The 24917-nt window shown below is 27.7% G+C and overlaps 15 protein-coding genes across 15 annotated transcripts; 10 read left to right on the top strand and 5 right to left on the bottom strand.

Annotated features, from left to right (window-relative positions):
* The first annotated feature begins 84 nt into the window (after nucleotides 1–84).
* T552_03497 (hypothetical protein) lies at nucleotides 85–842 on the top strand. Its single transcript, XM_018371999.1, has 4 exons — nucleotides 85–472; nucleotides 517–648; nucleotides 694–770; nucleotides 814–842. The coding sequence occupies exons 1-3, from the start codon at nucleotides 131–133 to the stop codon at nucleotides 751–753; spliced, it is 534 nt and encodes a 177-aa protein (XP_018224252.1). The 5' UTR covers nucleotides 85–130; the 3' UTR covers nucleotides 754–770; nucleotides 814–842.
* A 445-nt stretch (nucleotides 843–1287) lies between these two features.
* Nucleotides 1288–1850, bottom strand: T552_03496 (hypothetical protein). Its single transcript, XM_018371998.1, has 4 exons — nucleotides 1738–1850; nucleotides 1624–1696; nucleotides 1439–1571; nucleotides 1288–1396 (listed from the first exon to the last, which is right to left on the bottom strand). Exons 1-4 carry the CDS (start codon nucleotides 1802–1804, stop codon nucleotides 1304–1306), a joined length of 366 nt encoding a protein of 121 aa, XP_018224251.1. The 5' UTR covers nucleotides 1805–1850; the 3' UTR covers nucleotides 1288–1303.
* Nucleotides 1851–2075: 225 nt separating this feature from the next.
* Nucleotides 2076–3700, top strand: T552_03495 (hypothetical protein). The gene is made up of 2 exons (XM_018371997.1): nucleotides 2076–2107; nucleotides 2195–3700. The coding sequence occupies exon 2, from the start codon at nucleotides 2209–2211 to the stop codon at nucleotides 3652–3654; it is 1446 nt and encodes a 481-aa protein (XP_018224250.1). The 5' UTR covers nucleotides 2076–2107; nucleotides 2195–2208; the 3' UTR covers nucleotides 3655–3700.
* Nucleotides 3701–4041: 341 nt separating this feature from the next.
* T552_03494 (hypothetical protein) lies at nucleotides 4042–4531 on the top strand. Its single transcript, XM_018371996.1, has 3 exons — nucleotides 4042–4228; nucleotides 4272–4379; nucleotides 4429–4531. Exons 1-3 carry the CDS (start codon nucleotides 4088–4090, stop codon nucleotides 4483–4485), a joined length of 306 nt encoding a protein of 101 aa, XP_018224249.1. The 5' UTR covers nucleotides 4042–4087; the 3' UTR covers nucleotides 4486–4531.
* A 135-nt stretch (nucleotides 4532–4666) lies between these two features.
* T552_03493 (hypothetical protein) lies at nucleotides 4667–6973 on the top strand. The gene is made up of 9 exons (XM_018371995.1): nucleotides 4667–4824; nucleotides 4881–4905; nucleotides 4957–5070; nucleotides 5130–5504; nucleotides 5567–5848; nucleotides 5961–6076; nucleotides 6122–6374; nucleotides 6428–6675; nucleotides 6729–6973. Exons 1-9 carry the CDS (start codon nucleotides 4712–4714, stop codon nucleotides 6925–6927), a joined length of 1725 nt encoding a protein of 574 aa, XP_018224248.1. The 5' UTR covers nucleotides 4667–4711; the 3' UTR covers nucleotides 6928–6973.
* A 214-nt stretch (nucleotides 6974–7187) lies between these two features.
* Nucleotides 7188–10910, top strand: T552_03492 (hypothetical protein). The gene is made up of 5 exons (XM_018371994.1): nucleotides 7188–7488; nucleotides 7535–7835; nucleotides 7887–9470; nucleotides 9516–10697; nucleotides 10746–10910. Exons 1-5 carry the CDS (start codon nucleotides 7234–7236, stop codon nucleotides 10862–10864), a joined length of 3441 nt encoding a protein of 1146 aa, XP_018224247.1. The 5' UTR covers nucleotides 7188–7233; the 3' UTR covers nucleotides 10865–10910.
* A 227-nt stretch (nucleotides 10911–11137) lies between these two features.
* On the top strand, nucleotides 11138–11836 carry T552_03491 (hypothetical protein). The gene is made up of 3 exons (XM_018371993.1): nucleotides 11138–11252; nucleotides 11327–11528; nucleotides 11573–11836. Exons 1-3 carry the CDS (start codon nucleotides 11184–11186, stop codon nucleotides 11788–11790), a joined length of 489 nt encoding a protein of 162 aa, XP_018224246.1. The 5' UTR covers nucleotides 11138–11183; the 3' UTR covers nucleotides 11791–11836.
* A 515-nt stretch (nucleotides 11837–12351) lies between these two features.
* Nucleotides 12352–12601, bottom strand: T552_03490 (hypothetical protein; the record flags this gene model as incomplete). The annotated part of the gene is made up of 2 exons (XM_018371992.1): nucleotides 12352–12372; nucleotides 12422–12601. The coding sequence occupies 2 exons, from the start codon at nucleotides 12599–12601 to the stop codon at nucleotides 12352–12354; spliced, it is 201 nt and encodes a 66-aa protein (XP_018224245.1).
* A 162-nt stretch (nucleotides 12602–12763) lies between these two features.
* Nucleotides 12764–15717, bottom strand: T552_03489 (hypothetical protein; the record flags this gene model as incomplete). The annotated part of the gene is made up of 12 exons (XM_018371991.1): nucleotides 12764–12815; nucleotides 12861–12939; nucleotides 12988–13053; nucleotides 13096–13233; nucleotides 13278–13650; nucleotides 13727–13958; nucleotides 13996–14465; nucleotides 14511–14846; nucleotides 14896–15240; nucleotides 15298–15458; nucleotides 15537–15639; nucleotides 15694–15717. The coding sequence occupies 12 exons, from the start codon at nucleotides 15715–15717 to the stop codon at nucleotides 12764–12766; spliced, it is 2379 nt and encodes a 792-aa protein (XP_018224244.1).
* Nucleotides 15718–15959: 242 nt separating this feature from the next.
* On the top strand, nucleotides 15960–17775 carry T552_03488 (hypothetical protein). Its single transcript, XM_018371990.1, has 7 exons — nucleotides 15960–16147; nucleotides 16191–16357; nucleotides 16403–16553; nucleotides 16605–16994; nucleotides 17042–17192; nucleotides 17244–17440; nucleotides 17486–17775. Exons 1-7 carry the CDS (start codon nucleotides 15989–15991, stop codon nucleotides 17729–17731), a joined length of 1461 nt encoding a protein of 486 aa, XP_018224243.1. The 5' UTR covers nucleotides 15960–15988; the 3' UTR covers nucleotides 17732–17775.
* Nucleotides 17776–17900: 125 nt separating this feature from the next.
* On the top strand, nucleotides 17901–19407 carry T552_03487 (hypothetical protein). The gene is made up of 4 exons (XM_018371989.1): nucleotides 17901–18641; nucleotides 18685–18829; nucleotides 18873–19077; nucleotides 19122–19407. Exons 1-4 carry the CDS (start codon nucleotides 17947–17949, stop codon nucleotides 19361–19363), a joined length of 1287 nt encoding a protein of 428 aa, XP_018224242.1. The 5' UTR covers nucleotides 17901–17946; the 3' UTR covers nucleotides 19364–19407.
* On the bottom strand, nucleotides 19380–19775 carry T552_03486 (hypothetical protein). The gene has a single exon (XM_018371988.1). The coding sequence runs from the start codon at nucleotides 19727–19729 to the stop codon at nucleotides 19424–19426; it is 306 nt and encodes a 101-aa protein (XP_018224241.1). The 5' UTR covers nucleotides 19730–19775; the 3' UTR covers nucleotides 19380–19423.
* Nucleotides 19738–20063, top strand: T552_03485 (hypothetical protein). Its single transcript, XM_018371987.1, has one exon. It carries the CDS (start codon nucleotides 19782–19784, stop codon nucleotides 20016–20018), a length of 237 nt encoding a protein of 78 aa, XP_018224240.1. The 5' UTR covers nucleotides 19738–19781; the 3' UTR covers nucleotides 20019–20063.
* On the bottom strand, nucleotides 20051–23406 carry T552_03484 (hypothetical protein). The gene is made up of 13 exons (XM_018371986.1): nucleotides 23303–23406; nucleotides 23106–23261; nucleotides 22585–23052; nucleotides 22457–22537; nucleotides 22220–22404; nucleotides 22096–22179; nucleotides 21797–22055; nucleotides 21424–21755; nucleotides 21308–21378; nucleotides 20827–21263; nucleotides 20677–20785; nucleotides 20215–20625; nucleotides 20051–20169 (listed from the first exon to the last, which is right to left on the bottom strand). The coding sequence occupies exons 1-13, from the start codon at nucleotides 23358–23360 to the stop codon at nucleotides 20097–20099; spliced, it is 2724 nt and encodes a 907-aa protein (XP_018224239.1). The 5' UTR covers nucleotides 23361–23406; the 3' UTR covers nucleotides 20051–20096.
* A 396-nt stretch (nucleotides 23407–23802) lies between these two features.
* On the top strand, nucleotides 23803–24349 carry T552_03483 (hypothetical protein). Its single transcript, XM_018371985.1, has 3 exons — nucleotides 23803–23849; nucleotides 23900–24160; nucleotides 24208–24349. The coding sequence occupies exons 1-3, from the start codon at nucleotides 23847–23849 to the stop codon at nucleotides 24301–24303; spliced, it is 360 nt and encodes a 119-aa protein (XP_018224238.1). The 5' UTR covers nucleotides 23803–23846; the 3' UTR covers nucleotides 24304–24349.
* The last annotated feature ends 568 nt before the right edge of the window (nucleotides 24350–24917 follow it).

Genomic DNA, 24917 nt, shown 5'->3' with positions numbered 1-24917 from the left:
TCAAACTTATCTTTATAAATATCGTTATATATATATATATTATATAAAGGATTAAGGTGTTTTAAAATACAACAAAGCAAATAAACTACTTTTTGGCTTTTAAATGATCAGGGAAATTAATATATAATTAATGTTTTTGCGTTTTTTTAAAAGAAGTTTAAATTACAAACCAAAATTGTTATTAGAAAAAACAGATTTAATTGGAAATATACAGAAAAGAAAGAATAAATGGAATCTTCCATCACCTCTAAATCATGAGGAAATAAAAAAGAAATATTTGAAAAATAATACTTTATCAAAAACATCTTATCAAAATATACAAAGTTTAAAAAATGATACAAGGAGAGAAAATAAACTTCCACAGTGGAAAAAACAAAAAATAGCACTTAAGGAAAAGTTTCCTGAAGGATGGAATCCTTTAAAGAAACTTGATCCGGATACACTTAATCAGATCAGAACACTTCGTCAACAAGTTATATATTTTCTAAAAAAATACAAATATATTAATGATATTAGAATCCAAAATATACAGTTCCTGTACTTTCAGAGATGTATAAAGTTTCTCCGGAAGCAATTCGACGAATTTTAAAAAGTAAATGGCAACCTTCATCTGAAGAATACGCAGATAGACTTGCACGCTGGAAAAAGGTAATATATCTAAGATTCATGTTTCTAAATCTAATATTTTTACAGAGGAAAATTCGTTTAAAAGAGATATGGGCTTCTAAAAGATCTAAAAAGAATGAATCATAATTAAAATAAAAGAAAATGTTATATTTTATATTCAATTTCTATTATCTAAACAATAAATAGGTTTTATTAGTATTCGAAACATTTTCTATCTCGATTGATCTTATTTAACAGCGTATTTAACATTTACAGATATTATAAGGGCTTTATCTAATTCTTAAAGAATACATATTTTATCATTATCTTATATAAATACTCTATAACTATCTAAAAATCAGATCTATACTTCTTTACTTCTTAGATCAAATATTTGGATAGATATTCCTGGGTATTCGTTTATAAATTAATTACAAAACAATCAAAACATTCTCAAATACAATAAACTCTGGATTTTATTTGAATACTATGATTAACAATATATATATACATAACAACTCTGATTTTATTGATTTATCATTCAAAAATATACATAAAATATATTTTTTCAATTAAATATCAAACAATTATTAATAATAAATTATACAAATCATACATCTCTTCATTTCTGCTTATTTTCTACTCAAATTTATATACAAAAATATTATACACATAAAATATCTAATTTTTAGCTTACTTATTGATCCATTTCTTTAACTTCTTTTAGCATCTTTTTAACATAATTTAATTGCATTTCAAGCTTATTTATATCTTCAATCATATCATCCAACTTCTAATATTAGCCTTAAATCTTTTTTTTCATAAAAATTACATTTAATTTTTTCTTTATACTATCAATTGATGTTAAAACCCTTTCTACCTTATAATAATGATCAAATATATATTTATTAAGACTTTTTTCTTCATTTCTCCGCTCATTCCCTTCATTCTGGATCTTTTTTATTCTAAAAACAAAATGATCATTCCAGAAACTCTTTAAACCCAAAAAATAACTACTTATCATTAAAACATGATCGGATCATCTCATTTAAACACAAAATATCTGAAAAAAACTCTTTTTTTGCCTCATCTCATAAAAATTAGATAACTCTTTTTTTATCAAAAAAATACTCAAAATCTCATATCCTTTATTCTCTGATTCTATATATTCAACCACTTCTTTCTCAAGAAATTCCATGTATTTTTTTACTCTTCCCTAATCTTAGAAAATATATATCTTTAAAGCTTTATCGAACTTGTTTATGGAGTCTCAACTTTTCCAATATTTAAAGGACAGTAGAAGCAAGAAATACGTAGAAAAAACCAATATTTAAGGGATTATTAAGGGGGAAACATATATTTTTGAGAGAAAAACTTTGTATAAGAGGATATAGAAAGGGTATATTGATGGAGAAACAGGAGAGAAAAGAAGAAGATTTTTTGGAGCAAAAAAGTCGAGATTATTGCTCGGAAACAGTGGAAAATGAAAAGAGAAGTGAAAGTAAGGATATTTTTGGTGAAAATGGCGTAAAAAACGGCCAAAAAATGACCAAAAAAACAACATAAATAGAAATGTTAATATATAAAGGGTTAGAGGAGTCAATGAAGGATAATACTAAGGGATTTGATGCACAGAATACATGCCAATTGAATGATAAGGCGGATGATGGGCAGTTGTTTGAATCAGGAGAGTCGTATGAGAAAAAATCACCATTATCTACAAATACATTTATACATAGTAATTCATCTAAGGAAAGTGCGGTAAAAGTGAATCAGAATATTCCTTCTATATCGTCATTATCATTTCATTGTCCTATGATGTCTATTCAGTCGGTACTTGGTGAAGAATCTATTTCTTGGAATGCAAATACAGAATCATCGAATAAAAACTTTCCTATGGAAGGAATTAATAATAAAATAGATAATCGGGAGACAATACCGTCGCTTATTCATCCATATTCAAATGAAGTATTTCATCCAAATATGAATATGAACTCTTCAAGACCTATGAATCAATATCACTCATTTAATAATATGTTAATGTATGAGGATGAAGCAAATCAAAAGAAAAAAAACTGTAATGGATATCGACATCTTCATTCATTTAATCAATCATCTCAACTACCGGTTCCTTTATTTTCAAATAATGTAATTATTCCATCAACATTACCACCGCTTTTCCAGGGACATCAGCCATTAAATCAAAATATGGATCGAGGAAAATTATATCCAATGAATCATATGGAAGAAAATTATAATTCTCCTGCATCTAAGATTAAATTTTCGAATAAATCAAATACCTCACCAAAAGTTCAAAAAAATGCACATCTTCGTTCAAGTTTAGGCGCAAAATCAGCAGATCATCATGAAAATGAACATAAAGTTCGATCATCTACTAAACATAAGTTACATGAAACTAATCAGTCCTCATATAAAACAAGTGCATCAAATACTCCGGTTAAAACGTCACAAGAAACTTCACAAAAGAAATTTCAAAAAGATACGAAAAAGCAACTTCTTCTTCAACCAAAAGAACCTCTTCCAAGGCCAAAATTAATCGTTAAAAATGACGCTGTTATGAATTTCATAAAAGACATGGAAGAAATGGATTTAGGAGAACATATATATACCCCATCTAATCCAGTACCACGCCTTGATGGAAAATTAAACGGAATTCTAACTATTCGCATTGCTAGACAATATTTTCATAAATCGGAAAATGATAAAATTAAAAAACGTGCATTATGGGGTACTGATATATATACAGATGATTCTGATATTGTTGCAATCTTATTACATACAGGTCGTCTTGGAAGGAAAAAACCATCAAGCGACGCAATCGTTAAGGTTCGCGTACTTCCTCGTCTTATTAAATATAGTGGTAGTTTAAGATATAATATTATGTCTCGTGGCTGGAAAACAAGACATGATGGAGAAAGCATTATGATTGAAGATTTGAAATGGGTTGAAGATAAAACAAACAGAAAAGGAAGAAAAGATATGAAAGAGCGTATTGCTGCAAGATATCGTCTTCAACTTTCTCTTTGAAATATATAATTTTTAATTATATATTTCAAATAAAAAATCTTTAAAGATTAGATAATCTTTTTTTTGAAAAATATTATTTATAAATAAAAGATTTAATAAACAAAAACCATATACAAACAAACATACAAACATATATATATTTTACAATAGCTTCTCTCCATATTTTTCTACGACCTAACCCTACATAACCCAGCCCTGTACCCTATACCCTATATTAAAGTGAAAAAATACAAAATACACAATACACAATATACATACAATACATACAAATTCTATTTAATACATAAAAATACTTTCTATCATATACTATTCATATAAAATATACAAAAATATTATTCAATTATATATATTTATATTTATTTATTTATATATATATTTGTATTACCTTATTTTTTAGGACATATTCAATATTTTATTTCTATACATAAAAACTATGAAAGATTCATCTAATCCTTTAAACTCTCTTCAACATAAAAAACTCAATAAAATTTATTGGCTTCTAATATTTCTTATTATTTCTTTCATCGCTTGGGTTACTAATAATAATTCAAAATTGATTACTTGGTCTTTTACTGTTACTTTTCTCCTTTAAAATTAACTTATATAATACATAATAGATTTTACTTTGGCTATTAGTTAGCATCGGATCTTTTCTTTTAGGATATCTTGGATTTCAATTAATTTTATTTAATGATAAACAAGATGCATATGGATTTATATTAAAGGTTTCTTTATTATTTATTTATTAATAATAATTCTTTACAATAAAATTAGGATATAAATGAAGCTACTGAGTGGTTACAACAACATGGTATAACTATCGATACATAGAAAAAATACGTTTAAATATTAATTTTTAAATAAATTTAAATAGCTTTATTCTATATATTATAATAAATATATGTATTATATATATATAATATGTATTATATTTTAGTCTATCTATTTATTTATATTATTCTCTCTCTCTATACATTTATTTCTCTATTTTTAATGCTTCATCGTAGATATAGTCATCGTCATCTAATATATTAATAATATATTAGATTAAACAAAAATGCCTCCAAGAAAAAAAGGAACAGCGTCGCCTGATGAACAGCGACGCAATGAATCTATGAGATTTACTACGTTCCCTGTAATTCAGCCTATTAATCAAAAAAATTATTATACGTAAGCTATATTTTTAATAAGGGTTTAACCCATTCTAAAAAATAATACACAAACAGTGAATATCTTAAGCGTGAAGATCAAGTAATTACATGTTTTAATATGTTTTATTTATAAATGCATATAAATCCTTAGATTCTAATGTATAGGGCCTCGGGTAAAACCTGGTCCGAAGAAACGGAGGGTAATAAAATAGAGACGCGAAGGAGTGACGGGGAAGAAGGATCAGAAGAAGAGGAGGAAAAACAAGTATAAATGATTAATAATATTATATTTTAAAGGGAAAAAGAATATTTAATGGAGATTAGGGAAATGATGCAAAAGTGCTTGTGATTCATCCGGGTTCGATGTATTTAAGAATAGGGTTAGCGTCTGACGCGTATCCTCAGACGATCCCTAACGTGATCGCGCATCGACACGGCGCGACGCGTCATTTTCGCGTTGATGACGCGAAACCTATAGATGAGGAAAAAGAGCGCATACATTTTGAAGAAATGCTTCAGGAAATGGATTTTTCGCTTAAAACGCGGTTTCGTTTGCCAAAGCGTCGTACGTCATTGAATACACGAGAATTAGTTATAGCATATAATCGGGAAGTATTACCGGAAGCGACCGTTGAGCCGGTAAACCCAGATGAGTGGGTAGATGTGAGTGAAAAACCGGAAAGTTTAGTTGGACACAAGGTAAGATTAGAATTAATAATGTAAAGACGCGTTAAAATATTTAATTGATATATTTTTTTTAGGCACTTAAAATACCATCATGTGCATCTGGTGATTATACATTATTTTGGCCTATACGTCATAGAGTTTTAAATAAGAATGATTATGTATCATCACGTCAATGTATTGATGATATTTCTGCTATTTTGAAATCGGCATTAGTTGCATTAGGAATGCAACGTATAGATTGGATAGCATTAGCAGTAGTTTTAGTGATTCCAGATGCATATGATAAAGTATATGTAGAAGCGATGCTTGATATAATAATGCGGGAATTACAATTTTCTAAAGTTTGTGTTTTACAGGTTAGTTTAAGTATGATTTATTAAATATGTTTTTCATATATATACATATACACATACATATACACATACATATACATATATATATTCATACATATATTTAATACATTATTAGGAATCAGTATGTACCGCTTTTGGAGCGGGTCTTTCTTCAGCTTGTATTATTGATGTTGGTGCACAAACAACAAGTATTGCATGTGTTGAAGAAGGTATTTGTTTGCCAGAATCTAGGTTTATTTAGAATAATTATTTATTAAACCATTGATGTATAATTAGAGTTCAACTTTGTTATGGAGGAGAAGATGTAACACGTTTTTTTGTTCGTCTACTTCTTAGAAATCATTTTCCATATGCAATTGATCTTAGAAAAGTTCAAGATTGGCATCTTGCAGATACACTTAAAATTCGACATTGTACAGCAAATGAAAGCAATACATCAATACAACTTTTGCATTTCTTTCATGGAGAACCAGGAAATACAAAAAGATTTCAATTTAAAGTTTATGATGAGCCAGTTTTAGCAACAATGGTAAAAATATATGGGTTAAATTATATATATTATGTTAATATTAATTTATTAAGTCTTATTTTTTCCCAAAGGTATTTGAAAATGATTCTAAAAATTATGAAAAAAACGTTTATAATACGGATATGGTACATGAAGAAGAGACAAATGAATGGAAACCTCTAGATGAAGCAATTGTCGAAAGTATTACTCGTGCATGTGAACATGCACCCTCTGATGAACGTCAAAAAACAATGTATAAAAGTCTTTTATTAGTTGGAGGGGGATATGCTTTTCCTGGCTTTGTACACGTTTTAGAAGACAAGTAAACAAACATATTTATTAAATATAATATATTAAAGCTAACAAAAAATAAAGATTACAGATCAAACAACCGACAATTCAATTTTTATCCCCTCCAAGGGATATGGATCCACAAATTCTTACATGGAAAGGTGCAAGTGTATTTAGTCAATTAAAAATATCACAAGATTTTTGGATTAAACAAAAAGAATGGGATCTCTTAGGACTTCGATGCTTACAATATCGATCTCTTGGCTATTTTTGGAATGGATAAAACCAATTATTACAACATAACAAATAATCCGAATACACTCTGATGTATATAAATAAGTATAAAACTAGGCTTCTTTTTGAATTTATTTAAAAATATAAAACATCTAGATTAACCATATATAAAAATAAAAAATATTTTACAAAAAAAAAACGTGAAAAATACAGACTTAATTACAAATTTAAACGGTTGATTTATTAACGGGTTATCATCTTGGTAGAATTATTTTTTACACGAAAGTTGGTTTCTTTTATATAAAATATAATTAACTCGGTCTTGAGAGAACGGGCAACGACTGAAAAAAAACTCATGGATACAACACAAGCTGAAAAGGCTCTTGAACGACAGCTTCAAGAGGTTACGACGCGTCTTTATAGTGCAGGGCGTCTTGGAGAACGCCTTCTTAGTCAAAAAAAGCAAATAGAAGAACAATTGGAAGTATTAGAAGGGGTTAATCGGATCCCAGAGAATTTGAAAGCTAAATTACAAGAACTTGAAAGAGAATTTGAGGAAATTAAGAAGGAATCTAATGATTCATGGTTATTATTAGGATCTCTGGATGAAGTAGTTGGATATGGTTTTTTTAGAAGGGTTTTTAAGGCAATTTTAGGTGTCTAGTTTGGACCAGCAGATTAAGCCAAATATTCCACAGTTTATAAGTAATGGAACGATATCACCTATTAAACATGGGTTTTCTACGCGTAGACGTAGTAATAAGCCAATATCTCAGCCTCATGATATTGAATTTGCAACGGAAATTGGGCAAAGTTTATTAGCAGAAGTTCGAAGGCTTCAGGGGCTATTAAATGAGCGGGAAGAGCAATGGAAGGCTATTATATGTGAGAAAGGGTATTTAGAGCATGAGATGGAGGGTTTAGAAGGAAAACTTAAAACGCTGGAAGAATCAGAAGGTATAAAAATGGGGGGTAAAAAGTATTTTAAAATTTAATAATATTTGAAAGAAAAATACAAAGAAGAGAACTGGAATTTGGAGCTTATGACACAAGAAATGGCTAAAGAAATATCAAGGCTATCGGCATTGGAAACTCGAATAAGTCAGGAAAATGCACGGCTTTTGAAGATAACACAAACGCAGATCGAAACGATTGAAACCCTAAAACAAAGGGAAATGGAGTTAACAGAGATATTGGAACAATTGAGGGTAAAACATGAATCAGAGATAACGAGTTATCGGAAGGCACAAGATGAATTATTGGAAGAACGTTATGAATGGATAAGACAAGTGGAAGAATTGAAAGCAGAACGAGAAGCTTTATTCGAAACGAATGATTATAATAAGAAAGATGTAGAGAAAGAAGAAGAATGGATAGTGAATGATGAGGAAATGATTTATGAAGTAATAACACCGGAACAACTTTCTCCTCAATCACCGATCAAATGTACTCCTTCGAGAAACATGCCTTTAGAGATAGAAACCATGAAAGCATCTTTTTCGCATGCACAAAGGGCGATTCATGGATTAAGAAATGCTGTTCAGCGTGAAAAAACGGAGAAAATAGAATTAAGGCGTCTTTTAAACGAGGCGCTAGAAAAACTCGCGAGATTAGAGAAAGAAAGTGCAAAATATTCGAAAAAAAAAGTATTTAGAAAATCGCAGCATAGCATAACAATGAATCCTTATAAATATAAAGAAATAACGAATGAAATAACAATTGAATCCGACTCGGAATGGAAAGATGAACATGATACATCAGGAATAACCATTAACACGCCGGATAATGTAAAACGTCTTGAAGGAAGTTATTACATCGAAGAAAAAAGGGATTCTATCGATATAGATGATAAAATATCGAATCATACGAAAAAAACGCATTTAGATAATAGTGATGTTTCTCAAGATTCTGATAATGAAATTAGTGAAAATAAAAGCAACCGATATCTATCTTCTAGGGGTAAAAATGAATTTTCATTCAATTCATCCCGAAAAATTCAACCTTTATTTAAAGAATTACAAATGTTTAATCAAAATAACTATCTCGAAACCATTAATATTGGAACAATGACGGAAGAAGTATCTGATATCATGAAAACTAGAAATTTCCTTTTCAACTTGAACACTATTATAACTGAGAAGAAACCCGTATCATTTGATCCGAATGAAAATGTTATTTTACAAATAAACGATACCAATTCTTTGATAAATAATGAATCAAATAATTTGGATACTGTTCCAACTACGAATCTGTCCAAAGAAATAAATAAAATCGATACGACTGAAAATAACAATGAATTGCAATCAAGGCCGTTCTCTTTCAGTTCTTTAGTATCTGTTTTCAAACTTAAGAAAAAGAAAAGTATTCAAATGCCTTCTATTTTTGCGACAAACAAGAATAGTTCTAATGTCAATTTGAATAAATTGAATTATGATGATGATCTTTTTAAAAAGCCTCAGTTAAATTCAAGATTAACAGATGATATTAAACAACAGGAAGATAAATCCAATGTAATACAGAATAATGGCGATTTTGATATTGTCCAAGGAAATAAGAAAGATTATTTTTCAAATTTCAAAATGCCACTCAATGGTAAATTCACTTATTCTTTCATAGGAGATTTAACAATTTTTATAGACCAAGAAGCAACACTTGTAACATCCTCTTCTAAGTTTTCAGGAAATACGACTGTTCAATCTTTACAAATAGGATCTTTAAAATCTCAAAATAAATCCGAGATTATGAAAAAATTAAATACGAGTTCGAGTTCTCGAATAGAATCAAATGAAGATAAATCTCATAGTTTCGATAAAACGACTCATGTGAAGAAACCATCATTCGAATTCCTATTACATGATCCTGCTATAAAGAAACCGAATACATCTTTATCTAACTCTGCTGATAAAGAAAGTACATACGGAACCATTACTATTTTTAATTCTGTTTTGGCTTCTAAAGGCTCTCTTGCAAATACCAATTCAAAATCATCTTCTAGTTCGTTTTCTTCAAGAAATATTGAAAACCATCAATCACAAGCCAATGGACGTAAAGTATCCACGAATGCTCGGCCTTCTATAGACCCGCAAATCATTCGCTCTATTACACAAACCATGATTGGCGAATACTTATGGAAATATACTCGTAAACATGCACGAAAGGAATTATCACGTAATCGTCATTTGAGATTCTTTTGGATTCATCCTTACTCACGATCCTTATACTGGTCTAAACGAAATCCTTCTACTTCTTATGGACAAGAATCATATGCAAAGTCTGCTTTTATCGAATCAGTAAGGGTTGTTTATGATAACAACAATTATCCACAAGGAATACATAATAGAAGCATTGTTGTTATTACTCCAACACGTGCAATTAAATTTACTGCTGGAACATCTACTAGTCATGAGCTTTGGTATCAAGCATTGTCTTATTTAACTTCTCAAATCAATCCTCTCGCAGAAATTTCTTCAAATACTGTCGAATCAATTGAAACAAAACGTTGTAATTTGGCTTCACGGAAAACTAGTGATAACTTGGATCCATTATTTAAGCAACCAAGAGATTCTTCATCAACGCTTACCACTAGTTCAAATAAACCACCTTCTGACAGAAAGTCATATCTTCAAAGACATCCTTCTTTACCTAAATTGAATCAAATAATTGGATCAAGTATTAATTCTTATTCATCAATGAGGGTTAAAAAATCGCCTTCTAAAGATGATCTACTTTCTGAAGAATCTCATTTAGAAGAAAAATATAGAAGGATTAATTCAATTATCAAACAAGCAAATTTGGAAAATGTTCGGAGTTGTTGCAATGGTAATTTTTTTGTCATATTATTTCTTTTTTATTGACTATTCATATTAGGAAAACACGATGTTGGCACATTATCATATAGATCTAGGAGTTTTAGCAGTGAATCTCGTCAAAGTCGTTCATCATCTAGAGGTTACTGTGCTCGTCTAAATACTTCTATAAATCATTAGAAGATCGATATATATATTATTAATTTCTATTTAATCTATATATTCATGAATATCTACTATGGATATAAAGGAAAGATCAATGTTTTTTTTATATTTATGATATTATATCTTTTATTTTGATTTATATACTTCAGAGTCATCATTTGAAAAAAGTAAAAAAGATACATAATAAACATCACTTACAGCAATTTTTGAATAAGTATTGGAAGACAGGATATTTATAACTGGAATTTATCTACGAAAATTATGAAAGCTTCATATGAACCGTTTTTGCTCGAAAATATCGCAAAACTTAGGTTTATTAAAATATCTTTATTAAATGAACAAACTAGGCATTCTAGGTACTTCATTCAAAATCATTGGAACAGTTTCAATAGGTTATGTTGCCGTATGTTTTATCCTTTTTTAATCTTGAAAAAAGATTAAAAATTGTTTTTTTCAATGGAATTAACTAAATTATAGGGATCCTATCTTTGCTTATCTAAATTCATTCTTCCTGCTATGAAGGAACATTGTCCTTTATCATCTATTCAACTATTGCTAGAGGTCGTGAATAAACATTGGATTCGTTATATTCTTCCACTTGAATCATTTGCTGCAACGTTAATACTAAGTTCATATATATTGTCAGAACCACATGTTTCTCATCCATATCTCCTTTATAGTATGTCTTAATACTTCAAAATTATTTAAAAATAATTTTATTAGGTGGTTTTGGTGTTGCATCTTTAATTCCTATTTCATTTTTTTATATTCGACCAAAAGTTGCTAAAATTATACAGGATATTAGGACAAAAGATATATCAACACTTGGTAAAAGGAATTTAGAATCATGTCGTCGATCGTATCTTGCAAACACTGTATTATCAAGTATCATTTTTTTTATGACAGTGATTGGAAGTTATGGAGATACATTATCCATCTAACAAGGCAATATTTACCTTTATACATTTAGAAGAAAACGTAACATTCACTTTACGTTTTGTTTTTTTTTTTTGATATATTATATCTTTTTTCCAAGAATTTCATTTAAATCTATATCAATTGATTTTATTTTTGTTTATTTTATATATAAAATAGACAAGAAATTTTCAGTCTGGATATAGTATATATTTAGATATATTGTTATATTTTGAAGGTTATATTTCTTTTTTAATTTGTTTTAATTATTATTATAAATCTATAAAAATAAAATAAATAATTTAGTGTAGATATTAAGTAATAAATAAATAAAAACGTATAGAAATATTGTTTACAAGCCATAAACTATAGTGTTAGGAAATAATAGTATTTAATAACCTTGTTTTTTTAAAACAGTTTTATTTAGAAAATAAATATATAAAAATTACAAAATGAATATATTTTGAAAAAAATATATATTAAAAATCAATAGCACGTCCCTTAAATGAATAGTCTCCATGTATAAGTGGATCTGTCTTGGGTCCTAATATCATTTAATAAATATAAATAAATATATACAAAAAATATTAGCCTCCAATTTCGCCTGTCTAAATCAAATGTTAATATTTTATTAAAAAAATAAAAAAATAAAATTACTTCAGGGTTTACATCTCCTTCAAAGCCAACTTTAGGCGGTATTCTTGTATCTGGATGTTTTTTTTTTTTTGAAATATCTTCTTTAGTTATTGATAGCTTTGTTTCATCTTTTGATATTTTAGAAACTGTTGTAAAAAAACGAAATAAAGGTGTTTTTCTGTATAAAAAATAATTCCTCATTTTCCTTATATTTTTATCTTTTTTAATTCTCCTTAGCTAAGATATTAGTTAAAAAAGTCACGTGACTTCAGTTGAAAAATTATATTTAACCTTCTTTACCATATAAAATATTGATATTTTATATTATAACCATGCCTCAATTATAGTTATGATTAATATTAATTATAATTGAGGTCTCCATATTTTTCCAAGAGATGGATAAACTCTTTTATATCTAATATGATTAAAAATAATAAAAATAAAAATAATTAAAAAATACAAGTTCATAGCAACAGTATCTTGTTGATTAATTCTACGATCAAATATTGCTTTAAAATATCCATGAGTACCTAAACTTTCTATTTTATATTATTTTATAAATAAATCAATAATATATGTTATATTACCTTTAATATATCCTACTCTTCCATATTTTGTAAATAATTGTATGGGTTTAAACCATTCTACATCATCTATTTTCTATTAGGATACAATTGTTTATATCTTTTAAGTACCAGGATTAAAAAACATATATCTAACAATTACAATTTTTTTGTAAATTTTAAAAGGATAACCAGTTAAGATCACTCTTTTTGATATAATTCTTGAATGATCTGAATTAAGAAATGATCCTGTTGCTACCAAAGAAAAACCTTAAAATATCAAAGAATTATTAGATAATAGAAATAATTTATACCTGATGATGTATTTTTTAAGAGTAATATAGGAATATTTCCAAAAAAAATAGGACATACTACAGATGCAATAGAAGATTTTCCTTTCTGTAAATATCTTTCAAATTTATGTACGTTATTTACACTTCTTGTATTAGAAGATTGAGAAAAAAGTGGTTTAACAAGAATTCTACGAGGACCATATTGTAAAATAAGCTCATCCTTAGATTTAACCGGCAATTCATATTCCGTATTTTGTGTTATAAGGAAATTTGAAGAAGTTAAGAAATGTTCATACTGTAAAAGTGAAAAAATAATAAAAGGTGATGTAGAAGAATATGTAGAAAACATCTCTTTCTCGCAATTCCTAATTTCTATAATTACACATGTCCCTGGCTAACTCATTGTAAGTTTATTTAAATATAAATTGCTATCTTGCCTTAATTCCATTATCAAATGCTTGTTTAATGACTCTTTTTTTTGTTGTTTTATAATTACTAAATTTATATATACGTTTCCAATAATAAGGTGTATTAGAATCGTTCTCATTAGGATCCCATGGACTTGTTCTGAAATTCTTTAATCCTCTGTATTTTTTAAATCTTTTTTTAAGTGATATATCTGGTGAAACAACAACTTCATCAGGAAATTCACGATCTTCCTCTCTTTCCTTTTGTCTATCCCTAATACTTTTATGAATTAATCTTTTTTTTTTCTAATTTTTTTATCTATTTATCTTACTTTTCATCCTCTGGTAATAATTCTATTGACATTTTGCTTTGATCATCATCCATTTGGTCATCAATTGACTCCTCTTCCTCATCTTTATATTCAACACTCTCTAAATCACTATTCTCATCTAAAGAGGAATTATCAACATCCATATTTGAACCATTTTCACTATCATCAGAATTGCTATCAAGAATCCATGCTGCTTGATAATCAGATGTTCCTGAAGGTAAACGACGTGGCCTTTTTATTGTATCAGAATCATCAGAAATGTAATAATAATCATCAATATGCACACTTTTTTGTTTCTTTTTTTCCTGATCTACATGATTATTCATATCTTCCATATCTTCTACAATTGGTGCCAATTCTTCTAATGAATCTTGATTTTCCGTAGGATAAATAACTGTTTCTTCATTATCTTCTACCATTGAATTATATTTTTCCTTATCATTCATCTCATTTGAATTAACAACAATAATCTACTAATAAATCATTCTCTTCAAATATAAAATATTTATATTTACTCGCTCAATTTGATAATCACCCCATCCAGGTATACAAACTAAACGATCTATATTCAAAGGTTTGCTTCTCACAATACCCTTAACAATTAAAATTCCCTTTTTACTATCATTTATATCTTTCCATTCTACTTTCTCCCCTAAAATATATGATCTATCATCCCTCCATTGTATTCCTGATGGTATTTGAACACATATCATTCTTACAACATTCAATGCTTCTTGTAATGTATCAATACTATATATTTTCTCTTCTTCTGGAAAAAAATGCTTTATAAAACTTAATATTGACTTTTTTACATCTGATTTCTTTTTCATTGAATTTAAATCTTCCAAATCCTTCATTTTTTCAGAATAAATTTTTATTTTCTTCTTCTTCTCAATATACCTGAACTATAGGTATAACATTCGAAATACCTTGTGCTTGAATACTTCTTATACATATTTCTCCAAATACATCTACCTCTTCTTTAGCTGACATAAGTAATATTACAAAATCCATTATTTTGCTGTAATCAATAATATCTAAAAATTCCCTCTTAGGAATGATATATTGAAGCTTTTGTTTAAATCTTTCAACACTAAATCTTTTAATTCTTTCTTTTTTTCTTTCTAAATCATACTTAATTACTCTTGATACCCCCAAAAAATTTTCCGTATCAATATCAATCGATCTATTCAGATTTTCTACCACTTTTAAAGGTTCTACTCCTTCACAAAGACATACAATTCCCTTCATATTTTTTTAATATATATATCTCTTTTTTTATCTTTTTTTCATAAAACTTACTATAAGCTTAGAAATACCATTCCTTCCCCTATATATACTACTTTTACGCATCATTTCTTCCTTTTTATGCTCTCGTTCCTGTTTTTTTTTGTTTTTTCTATCCATCTTCATTGACGTATGTTTTTTAACATAAATACTCCATTTTTTCTCCTCAATTCCTCCTAAAAAAAAGCTTAAATACTATTTCCCACTTATAATAATAATATTTATTAGATTTATTATCCTTTCTTCTTCCTTACTTTTTGATTTTTTTCCATTTTTATATTTTTTCTTTATTCTCTTCATACTTGACCTATGATGATGCTTTTTTTTTTGTTCTTTTTCCTCATGATCTTCTCTATCCTATAAAATCATTATTATCCCTTTAAATCCCTTTATTTCCCCTCAAATACTCACTTTTTTCTCTTTTTTTTTCCCCATCTTTTTTATGACGTTCCTTATCTTATCTCGATAATCTCCCTCCAACCTCACCTATCAATAACTAACATAATATAGGGAAATATAAGGCCAATCTAAGGCTATTTTGAGGCGATTTTCGCCGTTTTTTCGAGTAAATATGAGTAAAACCAATAAAATAAATGAAAATTTGGTCAGGATCAAGGTTTTTACCTTTTTTTTGGTACCATTTTTGCCTTATTTGAGCTTATAGAAGGATATCAAAGATATAAGAATTTATAATGATATTAAAGATATGAATAAGAAGATAATAAATGCCCGCAGAGGTATTAATATGTTTAATAAGATGAGCTGTGGCGATGAGGGTTTTATTGAAGTTGAAGGAATAGAACAGCCATATAAAATTACACAAAAAGATATAAAAGAAAAAATAGATATTAATAGCGGACAGAAGGTATAAATAAGGGGATAAAATAATAGGAAATAATGAAATTGAGGGGTATGAATTGGAGCTTAAAACGTTTGGACCATATATTTTTGATTATACGAGAAATGGGAGGTGTGTATTATTAGGAGGAAAAAAAGGGCATATTGGGGGATTTGAATGGAAAAAAGGAGTGTTAAATACAGAGATTAATGTTAATGAGAATATAATGGATGTAAAGTGTGTAAAAAATAAGTATAAAAAGGGGATTTTATTAATAAATAGATGGCTTCATAATGAGAAGCTTTTTGTAGCGGCGCAAAAGAAATATGTTTATATGTATGATAATAAGGGGATAGAAGTTCATTGTTTGAAGCGACATATTGAAGTTTTATATATGGAATTTTTACCATATCATTATCTTTTAGCAACGATAGTATATAAAGAGAAAAATGAAGAAGAAGAATGAAGGTTAATGAATGTGTAGGGAAGAGCAGGATATCTTAAATATCAAGATATTTCTACAGGAAGAATTATTGCGGAATATTCTACGGGAGCTGGAATGCCTAAAGCAATGGTACAAAATCGATATAATGCGATTATTCATGTAGGACATTATAATGGGACAGTTAGTTTATGGTCACCGAATTTATCAACGCCTTTAGTTAAAATTTTAAGTCATAGAGGACCAATTACAGGACTTTCAATAGATCGTGAAGGAAGATATATGGTATCATCAGGAGCAGATAGTCAAGTGAAAATTTGGGATATAAGAAATTGGAAAGAAGTACATTCATATTTTTCACGAATTCCAGCGTCTACATTGGATATAAGTGATACAGGAATGCTAGCAATAGGATGGGGTTCACATATTAGTGTAAGTTATAATATAATATATTTAATAATTAATCATATTTTGATAAGTTTTGGAAAGATGCATTAAGAAAAAAGCAAAAATCACCATATTTAACACATTTGAATCCAGGATCAGCAATTAAACGGGTGAGATTTTGTCCTTATGAAGATGTTTTAGGTTTTTCGCATATGAAAGGATTTTCAAGCCTTATTGTTCCAGGTTTTTTTTTTGAAATTTATTTATTATGATTTTTAAAATATTATTTCATAGGTTCTGGAGAACCATCATATGATGCATATGAAATAAATCCATATGAAACGAAAAAACAGAGAAGAGAAAAGGAAGTTCGTAGTTTACTTGAAAAGTTACATCCAGAAATGATTGTTTTGGATCCTGATTATATTGGAAAAGTCGATACTACTCCTTCTACTTCTAAAGAAAATGATTCAATCAAGGAATCAAAGCCTGTATGTATATTTTACATATCTATTTTGATATAATTAAGGTTTTAGCCTGAACAAAAATGGGTTCCTAAACCTAAAACTCGTGGAAAGAACTCTGCATTGCGTAGATATCTTCGTAAAAGGGCAAAGAATATAATTGATGATCGAAAACTTCGAATACAAGCATCTCTTGATAAAGAAAAGAAACTTAGACAAATACACTTAAGAAAACGACTTAATTTACCTTTAGAGAAACCTTTAGGTCCTGCTTTAGAAAGATTTAATTCAAAAAAAAATATTTATTCTTATAAATAACATTCAGGCAAGATCATTGACCTTATTTTTTCAATGATTTCTTGATTACAATTCTTTTTATGAAACAACTTTGATTACCTTGAGATTAAAGGTAAATTATGGTATGATAAGATAAAAGATTATCTGATAAGATATAATATTCTCTCTCTGATTAATCGACTACAATATTTTTAATTTTTATATTTTTTCAATATTTTAAGGCTTTGAAGAATCAAATGAAGGCTCTGGACTTTTCACAAGATAAGGAAACATCATCTGCTTTATCATCATCATCTACATCAACAGTATCTGGTTCATCAATGACAAAACAAGCTTTTCATATTTCTTTAACAAATAAAAAGATGGTAAATATGTCAGATACAGGGGAGAAAAGATGTCGGCAAAGATCTCTATCATCTTCTTCATTGATTATTAAAAATGAATCTAAAGAATCGAATTATAAAAAAGAAGAAACATCTAAATCTAAAATATTAAATTTACCATCCAGTATTAATGTTATTACTGGGACATTTGCGCCGATTTTACCGTCTATTTTGAGTGAATCTGGTCCTTCAAATGTGCATTTTTTGCAATCTTCTTCAGAAATTAATACAGGAAAAGATCAATCTTTTAAATCTACAAAGAAAGAAGAAAGTCATAATACAGGATCGAATTATACAAGTCCTAAGTCAAATTTTTCATATGCACAACTTTATTCACTTGGGAATACTATTTCATCTTCTGTATCTAATATTTTCCATCCTTTACAAAAGTCATTTTCATCATTTGATATTAAACATATTACATCAAAGGAAAACATAGATAATCATTTTGTCAATGATGCATGGTCATTAGTTCGTACGAAAATATTGTCTCTTTTTAAAAAGGAGGGGTTAACAGTTCCTGTAGAATATTTAAATAAGCTTGTTAAGTAAAGAAAAGGCAATATTGATTCTGATTTTTACATATAATAGGCTTCATATTGAAAAACGTTGTAATGAAAAAAGGCTAGATCTATTTGTAAATGAATTACATGAATTTATAGAGGAGGGAATAAAAGTTTTTGATGTAAATTTATCATCTTTTTCAGATGAGAAGTTGATTCCTAGGCTTATTGAAGTAAGGTTAAACAAGTTTATTTTGATTGAATAACATAAAAAAGCTATGGTCTTTTTTTTTTACTGCGATTATACCACATGTTGAAGCTGTTTTTTTACCATTACAGACAGAATTTGATGATTTAGAATGGTCAGCTTATACTAATGTAAAGGATTCTTTGGAAAATAAAACTGATTTGGACGTAAAATATATAATGTTAATCAAATTTAGAGATAATATTGTTCTTCCGATTTATCAAAGATTAGAACGTAATTTTATCTTTTATTTCTTCTTTTTTTAAACATAAAAATAGTTATTTTTACAAAGAATCCATCAAATTTAGATTTAATCCAGGATTTTGCAGATATAGCACCGAAACTACTTCAAAGTATTCTTATTCTTGCTTCTGTTCATTCTTCAGATGAACAACAAAAAAAAATGGATAATCTTGTCAAAATTCTGTCTCATTGGTTTAAATCCGAAAAAATTAATAGAAATTGTCAAGGTTTTGTTTTTATAAAAGAAGATTCTGAATCTATAACAAACATCTTATAAATATCTCATTTTCATCATATTATTTAAATAATATATATGTCAAATATTTCTTTAAAACCACTATTTTTCTACTTGGAGTCCATTTATGTTATTTTCAACTTGTGCTAACATGTCTAAATATGATGTTTTAATATCAGACAGTTTTTTTGTTTCTTTTTTTATATTTTGTAAAGTGTTAGAATTTTTCATTAAATTTGTTGTATATAAATCTAATGTCATATCATCTAGCTTTTTCATAAATTTTTCATTAATAATCTGTTTTTTTCCCTTCTTTTTTCTGATATTTAAACGAGATATACTAGAGTCCTTAGGGTTCTTAAAAATATTATATTTTGACTGAGATTTATTAGAATATTTTGAAACCATTTTTTTATAAAAAATATCGGTTGAATAAAATTAAAAACTGTTTTTTAATAAGATGTCAAATCAACACTATACAGTCAAAGCAATATATTCGTCCCAGGAAAAACAAATTAAAAAATTTGAATATGAATTATTAAGATCAAATGATGAATATTTGAAAAATGGCTTTCTTGAAGAGCTTGAAAAAAATATTATAAAAATACAAGAAGATTGTAATAGAATTCTTACTGAAAAGATGAATGAAAGAAATCCCAAAGAAGTGTCGAAAAATGATGAAAAAAGAAAAAATTAACTGCGATGATTCGTTTAATAAATTTATGTTACAAGTATAGAATTGAAATTTTGTCAAATAATTGCAGATATAAATATTTTATTTGGCAGTATATGGCATATTTTGTGTTTTTAAAAATGCTCGTTGGCATCCATAATGCACAATAGAATCACTAAACATAATATTAATTTAAACAATAACGATAAAAAAAAAATACTTTGGAAATATAGCAAGAACACTTTGTCCCAAACGTTTATGACAGTTTCTGCAAGTTTTTTCAGAAGTTATTGTATATTTTTTGTTGCAAGCATCAATCAATTTGTTTTGGTATTTCATTAAATTAGCTATATGTAAAGAAGATAAAATTTTTCCATTAATAATATCTGTTGTTCTGTTTTGAATTGAAGTTTCTAAGTATAATTTGATATCGGATATTTTAATATTCAAAGGAAGACAAGATGCAACTGTTTCGATTTTAATATATGATCTATATAGAGAAAGAAGATTAAGAGCATTAGATAACTGTATTTCATGGCCATCTGGAGGTTTCAAAAGAAGATTTAATAGAATCAAAAATATTTCATCGCCTGATTCTGTATTATTCATAGAATACACTTTAGTACAATAGCTATAATTAATTTAAAATTACATTTTCTTAAATATATAAATTTATACATACTCTGTAGCTTTCTTAAAGTCCTTAATTTCAAAAAGATAAATCTTAAGGGCAGATTTATGTTGTCCTAGATTATTCAAAATGATAGCTTTATGTTCGAGAAGTTTATTATCTATCTTAATTTAGAAATTTTAATATAAATTAAAGATATACTTTTAGGAAGATGTTCTAAAATATATTTAGAATTATAGACTTTTGAATTAATCAATAATTTCAATAATTTCTCTAAGATATAATCAGATTCTTGATGTTCTTCAATGTTTTTAAAATAATGCATAATCAAAAGGTCATGAAATTCAGAAGTAAGATCATTCAAATTGTTTATTAAATATTCCAAATATCGAGTAGCTAGATTTTCATCCAAAGAAAGCAAAAAGTTATATACTTTTTCTTTTGATAAGCACGTTTGCTGATTATCATTTAAAAATACTTCCATAGCAAAATCAAGGTCAACTTCAAGAGGCCATTTTATATATGAAAATATCTCCTCTATATAATCATTGTTAAGTTTTTTAAGATATTTAATAGTCTCCGAAATGCCCACAAATTGTTCTTGATAGATACTATCTGATAAAATGCCTTGTCCAAGTCTATAAAATTTTAATTAATGGCATTAGTAATTATTGATATATACTTTTTTAAAAGATCTAATGCATCTCTATGCAATGATTTTCTAAAAAAATAATCTATCAAGTCTTTATATCTCTAATAAATTGTTTAATAATAATTATAAGATTAAAATATAAATACCCTGTTTTTTTCTAAAAGATCTTTAGCTACTTGTAATTGAATTTTATTTTGTAATCGAACAAGAGGGCCCACTAAATCTGGACTAACAAAGACATATGCTCGAAATAATGTAGTATCAACAATTTCAAGTAACTTTTCCATTTCTTCAAGAGTTAAAGCATCATCAGAATCAGGAAGTGTAAAATGGTATTCTGGAAGTAAAGTTTCGTCTGATATATTTTGAAAAGATCCTTGAAATTGAGATATACAAGATATTAAAATAGATAACTTTCGGCGTACATCATTAAGGTAATAAGACACAAGAGCACGTGTAGCAGCTTTTAAGTTAAATTCTAACAAATATAAGGATAAAATTATAAATGATTCGAATTACCTGGGTAATTGGAATCCCTAGATGTTTGGTCATCTTTTTTACGCATTTTCTCAAGAAATATTTTAGATGTATTTATATATTTTGATATAATAGGATCATTTAAATATTGTTCGCAATCAAAAATCTCAATTGGAAACATAGAAATAACAACAATAGGAGATGATGAACTTTCAGAATATAATATCATAGAATTCTTGTATTTGCCTTCATTAAATAATTGATATGCTTTCATCATTTTTATATATCGAATTTTAGAAGTCTAATAAAAGTTAAAAGAATCAGAAAATTGTAAAAATCACCTTATTTTGAAACAAAAATGAGTTAACTCGATTAAAAAGCATGAGAGCATCATCTAATCTGTTTTGAGAAATAAGGTTATCAACCTAAATAATAAGCATATCGTTATAAATGAGAGATAAATACTTGATTATCAAAAGGAATATTTGACAATTTCCACATTTGAAACGGTGTGGATATAAAAAGGTATTTTCCAGAAAATATACATGTAACATTCATTATATCAAATGTTTGAATGATAAAATATGACTCAATATTACGTATTTCAATATGTTGATCAAAAACGACAATAAAATAAGGATGAAAGTAAACTAGGAAAAATAATGTTTAGATAAACCATGTAAAAAATAAACATTGACATACCTATATGTTTAGGTTCCAATGACCAGATAATAGGGTTCCGTTCAAGCAATTGGCCATTACTATTCATAAAAAGAGATTTAGCTAATTCCACATTAGAAATATAAAATATTAAAATTTATAAAAAGTACTATTATAAGTTAATAAAAGCTCTTCATCAGAAACTCGTGTTATTATAAACTTAGATGTTTTTTTATAATAACCTAGATAGGTTGCTGTTGTTTTAAGCACTTTTAAAGGCCTTAATGTTATAAAATCCTTGATTGAAATTGATTTAAAAATTCTTTCCGTTGAAATATCAGCAAAACCACATGTAGATACAAAACATATACATAGTTTTGTAGAATTAATCCATTCAAGCGTCTTAATAGACTGATTCATCGTCATATCTATTGTTTTTCCAATTAATTCTGAATCATGCCATGAATATATAGAAATTTTCCATTTGAAAACTACTACTAAGCGAGATATAATAATAGGAATACCCAATTCATCCATATGAAGATACGATATTAAAGAAATCGCATTTGCCCCATTTGATCGAGGTAAAACTCCCTGTTGAACTAATGAATGAAGATCAAAAAGAACCACTTGTCCATCTACCACTACTTATCAATTCTGTCTATATCCTCTCTTCTATAAATTTATATACCAATAAGACAGGCAATTAATGCTGCTTCATAAATACACACGATTTGACGTATAGCATTTTGACATACTTGAACCGCTGGTAAATGATAGGACTCCGTTTGTGTAAATTGTATATCATTTAAATATCCATCATTAGTTCCCGATATAACACGGTCATCTTATTAATATTAGCACTTAAAACGTGTCTTTTAAATCCACCATGTGCAACAATACTAATGATTCCTGAAATATCATACGAAATTGAATTAAGTGCCATCAATTTGCACCTTATATTAACCAATACCAATTAACATAAAAAAACGACCGATTTATAGATCCAAATCTATATTTTAATACGTATTGATCCCTTTATTGATAAATTGGTTTTTTTGATAAAAATTTTATCAAAAAAATGGATAAATATAAATCACTTCCAAATCACTTCTTTTACATATATTATCAATATTTTGACTCCTTAAAACTTAATTATTATTATATACATATTTACCCCCTTTTTTACCTTGTTTATATAAAAATATCTCTTTTCATATAAAAATACTATGTTTTCTTCTTAATTTTACCTCTTTTTATCCTATTTTTTACCTCAAATTTTGCTTTTATTTTTTTATTTAATCTTTATTTCCTACCGTCACGTGACGTGACCTTAGAAAAAAACCGTTAACTAAGGGTTATTCCTTATTAATATATATTAATATAAGCGATTGGAGGGTTGGATTGGACTGGACTGCGCTGGCATAAAAAAATGGTAAATATAAGTGTTAAAATTAATAAAAATAAGTTATTAAAAAGTATTAGAAAGGGTCTAAAAAGGGACAAAAGCAATGTGTTAAAAAATATACGTTAGATGCATCAGGCCCAGTAGGAGATCGAATTTTTGATGTCTCTGCATTTGAAACGTTTTTACATGAAAGAATTAAAGTAGAAGGACGTACAGGCCAGTTAAGTGATTCCGTATTAATCACACGTGAAGAAGGAAAAATTACAATAGTTACACATGTTTCATTTTCTGGACGATATTTAAAATATCTAACAAAAAAGTTTTTAAAAAAGCATCAGGTAGAATAAGGGTTTTTATATAATAAAGGGTTTTAATTAAGAAAAAGCTTCGTGATTGGTTAAGAGTTGTTTCAACGACAAAAGGGACTTATGAGCTTCGGTTTTATAATGTTGTGGTGGATTCAGGGAATGAGGAGGGTTAGTCAGTGGTAGGGTTGGGGTTGTTAGTAGTAGGGTTAGGTAGGCGTTAGGGTTAGTCGACGTTGGGTTAGGGTTAGGGTTAGTGTGGTTATGTATTATGTATTATATTTGATTAGAGGGTTACGATATATAATATAATAAGAGATGTTAAATTATAAATGGAGGGGGGTGGGGGTTTATATAGACGTGAATAAATAGAATGTATGTGACGTATATGGAGTGTATATAATATGCGTAATGTATGCGCAATGTATGCGCAATGTATGCGTCGTATATGCGCAGTATATGCGTAGTAAATATGTAGTGTATGTATAGTGTATACGTCTTATATGCGTATTATATATGTACCGTATGTATACCGTATGTATATCGTATGTATTATATGTGTGTTATATATGTATTATATATGTGTAATATGTGTGTAATATGTAATATATCTGTTATATGCGTATTATATGCGTGTTATATGCGTAGTGTATGCGTAGTGTATGCTTATTATATACGTTGCATCTACGCTTCATCTACGCCGCATCTACGCCGCATCTACATATTATAGATATTTGTCTCTATAATACGTAGATGAATTTTAATATTTCGGACATTTGGATTTTGTTAT

Source organism: Pneumocystis carinii (assembly GCF_001477545.1).
Source record: "Pneumocystis carinii B80 chromosome Unknown supercont1.17, whole genome shotgun sequence".
NCBI lineage: Eukaryota > Fungi > Ascomycota > Pneumocystomycetes > Pneumocystales > Pneumocystaceae > Pneumocystis > Pneumocystis carinii.
The sequence above is the reverse complement of the archived record's forward strand: the minus strand, read 5'-3'. Positions and strand labels throughout refer to the sequence as shown.

Excerpts from the sequence above, each read along its gene's own strand:
- T552_03497 (XM_018371999.1), top strand. The coding sequence starts at position 131 with ATGTTTTTGCGTTTTTTTAAAAGAAGTTTAAATTACAAACCAAAATTG. Across the intron at positions 473-516 it reads TCAGAACACTTCGTCAACAA|AATCCAAAATATACAGTTCC; the intron begins GTTATATATTTT and ends TAATGATATTAG. Across the intron at positions 649-693 it reads GACTTGCACGCTGGAAAAAG|AGGAAAATTCGTTTAAAAGA; the intron begins GTAATATATCTA and ends ATATTTTTACAG.
- T552_03496 (XM_018371998.1), bottom strand. The coding sequence starts at position 1,804 with ATGGAATTTCTTGAGAAAGAAGTGGTTGAATATATAGAATCAGAGAAT. Across the intron at positions 1,697-1,737 it reads TAAAGGATATGAGATTTTGA|ATGAGGCAAAAAAAGAGTTT; the intron begins GTATTTTTTTGA and ends AATTTTTATGAG. Across the intron at positions 1,397-1,438 it reads GTATAAAGAAAAAATTAAAT|TTGGATGATATGATTGAAGA; the intron begins GTAATTTTTATG and ends TAATATTAGAAG.
- T552_03495 (XM_018371997.1), top strand. The coding sequence starts at position 2,209 with ATGAAGGATAATACTAAGGGATTTGATGCACAGAATACATGCCAATTG.
- T552_03494 (XM_018371996.1), top strand. The coding sequence starts at position 4,088 with ATGAAAGATTCATCTAATCCTTTAAACTCTCTTCAACATAAAAAACTC. Across the intron at positions 4,229-4,271 it reads TGATTACTTGGTCTTTTACT|ATTTTACTTTGGCTATTAGT; the intron begins GTTACTTTTCTC and ends AATACATAATAG. Across the intron at positions 4,380-4,428 it reads CATATGGATTTATATTAAAG|GATATAAATGAAGCTACTGA; the intron begins GTTTCTTTATTA and ends CAATAAAATTAG.
- T552_03493 (XM_018371995.1), top strand. The coding sequence starts at position 4,712 with ATGCCTCCAAGAAAAAAAGGAACAGCGTCGCCTGATGAACAGCGACGC. Across the intron at positions 5,505-5,566 it reads AAAGTTTAGTTGGACACAAG|GCACTTAAAATACCATCATG; the intron begins GTAAGATTAGAA and ends TATTTTTTTTAG. Across the intron at positions 5,849-5,960 it reads CTAAAGTTTGTGTTTTACAG|GAATCAGTATGTACCGCTTT; the intron begins GTTAGTTTAAGT and ends ATACATTATTAG.
- T552_03492 (XM_018371994.1), top strand. The coding sequence starts at position 7,234 with ATGGATACAACACAAGCTGAAAAGGCTCTTGAACGACAGCTTCAAGAG. Across the intron at positions 7,489-7,534 it reads TATTAGGATCTCTGGATGAA|GTGTCTAGTTTGGACCAGCA; the intron begins GTAGTTGGATAT and ends AGGCAATTTTAG. Across the intron at positions 9,471-9,515 it reads TTTCAAAATGCCACTCAATG|ACCAAGAAGCAACACTTGTA; the intron begins GTAAATTCACTT and ends CAATTTTTATAG.
- T552_03491 (XM_018371993.1), top strand. The coding sequence starts at position 11,184 with ATGAACAAACTAGGCATTCTAGGTACTTCATTCAAAATCATTGGAACA. Across the intron at positions 11,253-11,326 it reads TTTCAATAGGTTATGTTGCC|GGATCCTATCTTTGCTTATC; the intron begins GTATGTTTTATC and ends ACTAAATTATAG. Across the intron at positions 11,529-11,572 it reads TCATCCATATCTCCTTTATA|GTGGTTTTGGTGTTGCATCT; the intron begins GTATGTCTTAAT and ends TAATTTTATTAG.
- T552_03488 (XM_018371990.1), top strand. The coding sequence starts at position 15,989 with ATGAATAAGAAGATAATAAATGCCCGCAGAGGTATTAATATGTTTAAT. Across the intron at positions 16,554-16,604 it reads ATTATCTTTTAGCAACGATA|GGAAGAGCAGGATATCTTAA; the intron begins GTATATAAAGAG and ends ATGAATGTGTAG. Across the intron at positions 16,995-17,041 it reads GATGGGGTTCACATATTAGT|TTTTGGAAAGATGCATTAAG; the intron begins GTAAGTTATAAT and ends TATTTTGATAAG.
- T552_03487 (XM_018371989.1), top strand. The coding sequence starts at position 17,947 with ATGAAGGCTCTGGACTTTTCACAAGATAAGGAAACATCATCTGCTTTA. Across the intron at positions 18,642-18,684 it reads TATTTAAATAAGCTTGTTAA|GCTTCATATTGAAAAACGTT; the intron begins GTAAAGAAAAGG and ends TACATATAATAG. Across the intron at positions 19,078-19,121 it reads GATTTATCAAAGATTAGAAC|TTATTTTTACAAAGAATCCA; the intron begins GTAATTTTATCT and ends ACATAAAAATAG.
- T552_03486 (XM_018371988.1), bottom strand. The coding sequence starts at position 19,729 with ATGGTTTCAAAATATTCTAATAAATCTCAGTCAAAATATAATATTTTT.
- T552_03485 (XM_018371987.1), top strand. The coding sequence starts at position 19,782 with ATGTCAAATCAACACTATACAGTCAAAGCAATATATTCGTCCCAGGAA.
- T552_03484 (XM_018371986.1), bottom strand. The coding sequence starts at position 23,360 with ATGGCACTTAATTCAATTTCGTATGATATTTCAGGAATCATTAGTATT. Across the intron at positions 21,379-21,423 it reads ATCTTTTAGAAAAAAACAGG|AGATATAAAGACTTGATAGA; the intron begins GTATTTATATTT and ends ACAATTTATTAG. Across the intron at positions 20,786-20,826 it reads TTTAGAACATCTTCCTAAAA|ATAATAAACTTCTCGAACAT; the intron begins GTATATCTTTAA and ends AAATTAAGATAG.
- T552_03483 (XM_018371985.1), top strand. Across the intron at positions 24,161-24,207 it reads AGTTTTTAAAAAAGCATCAG|CTTCGTGATTGGTTAAGAGT; the intron begins GTAGAATAAGGG and ends ATTAAGAAAAAG.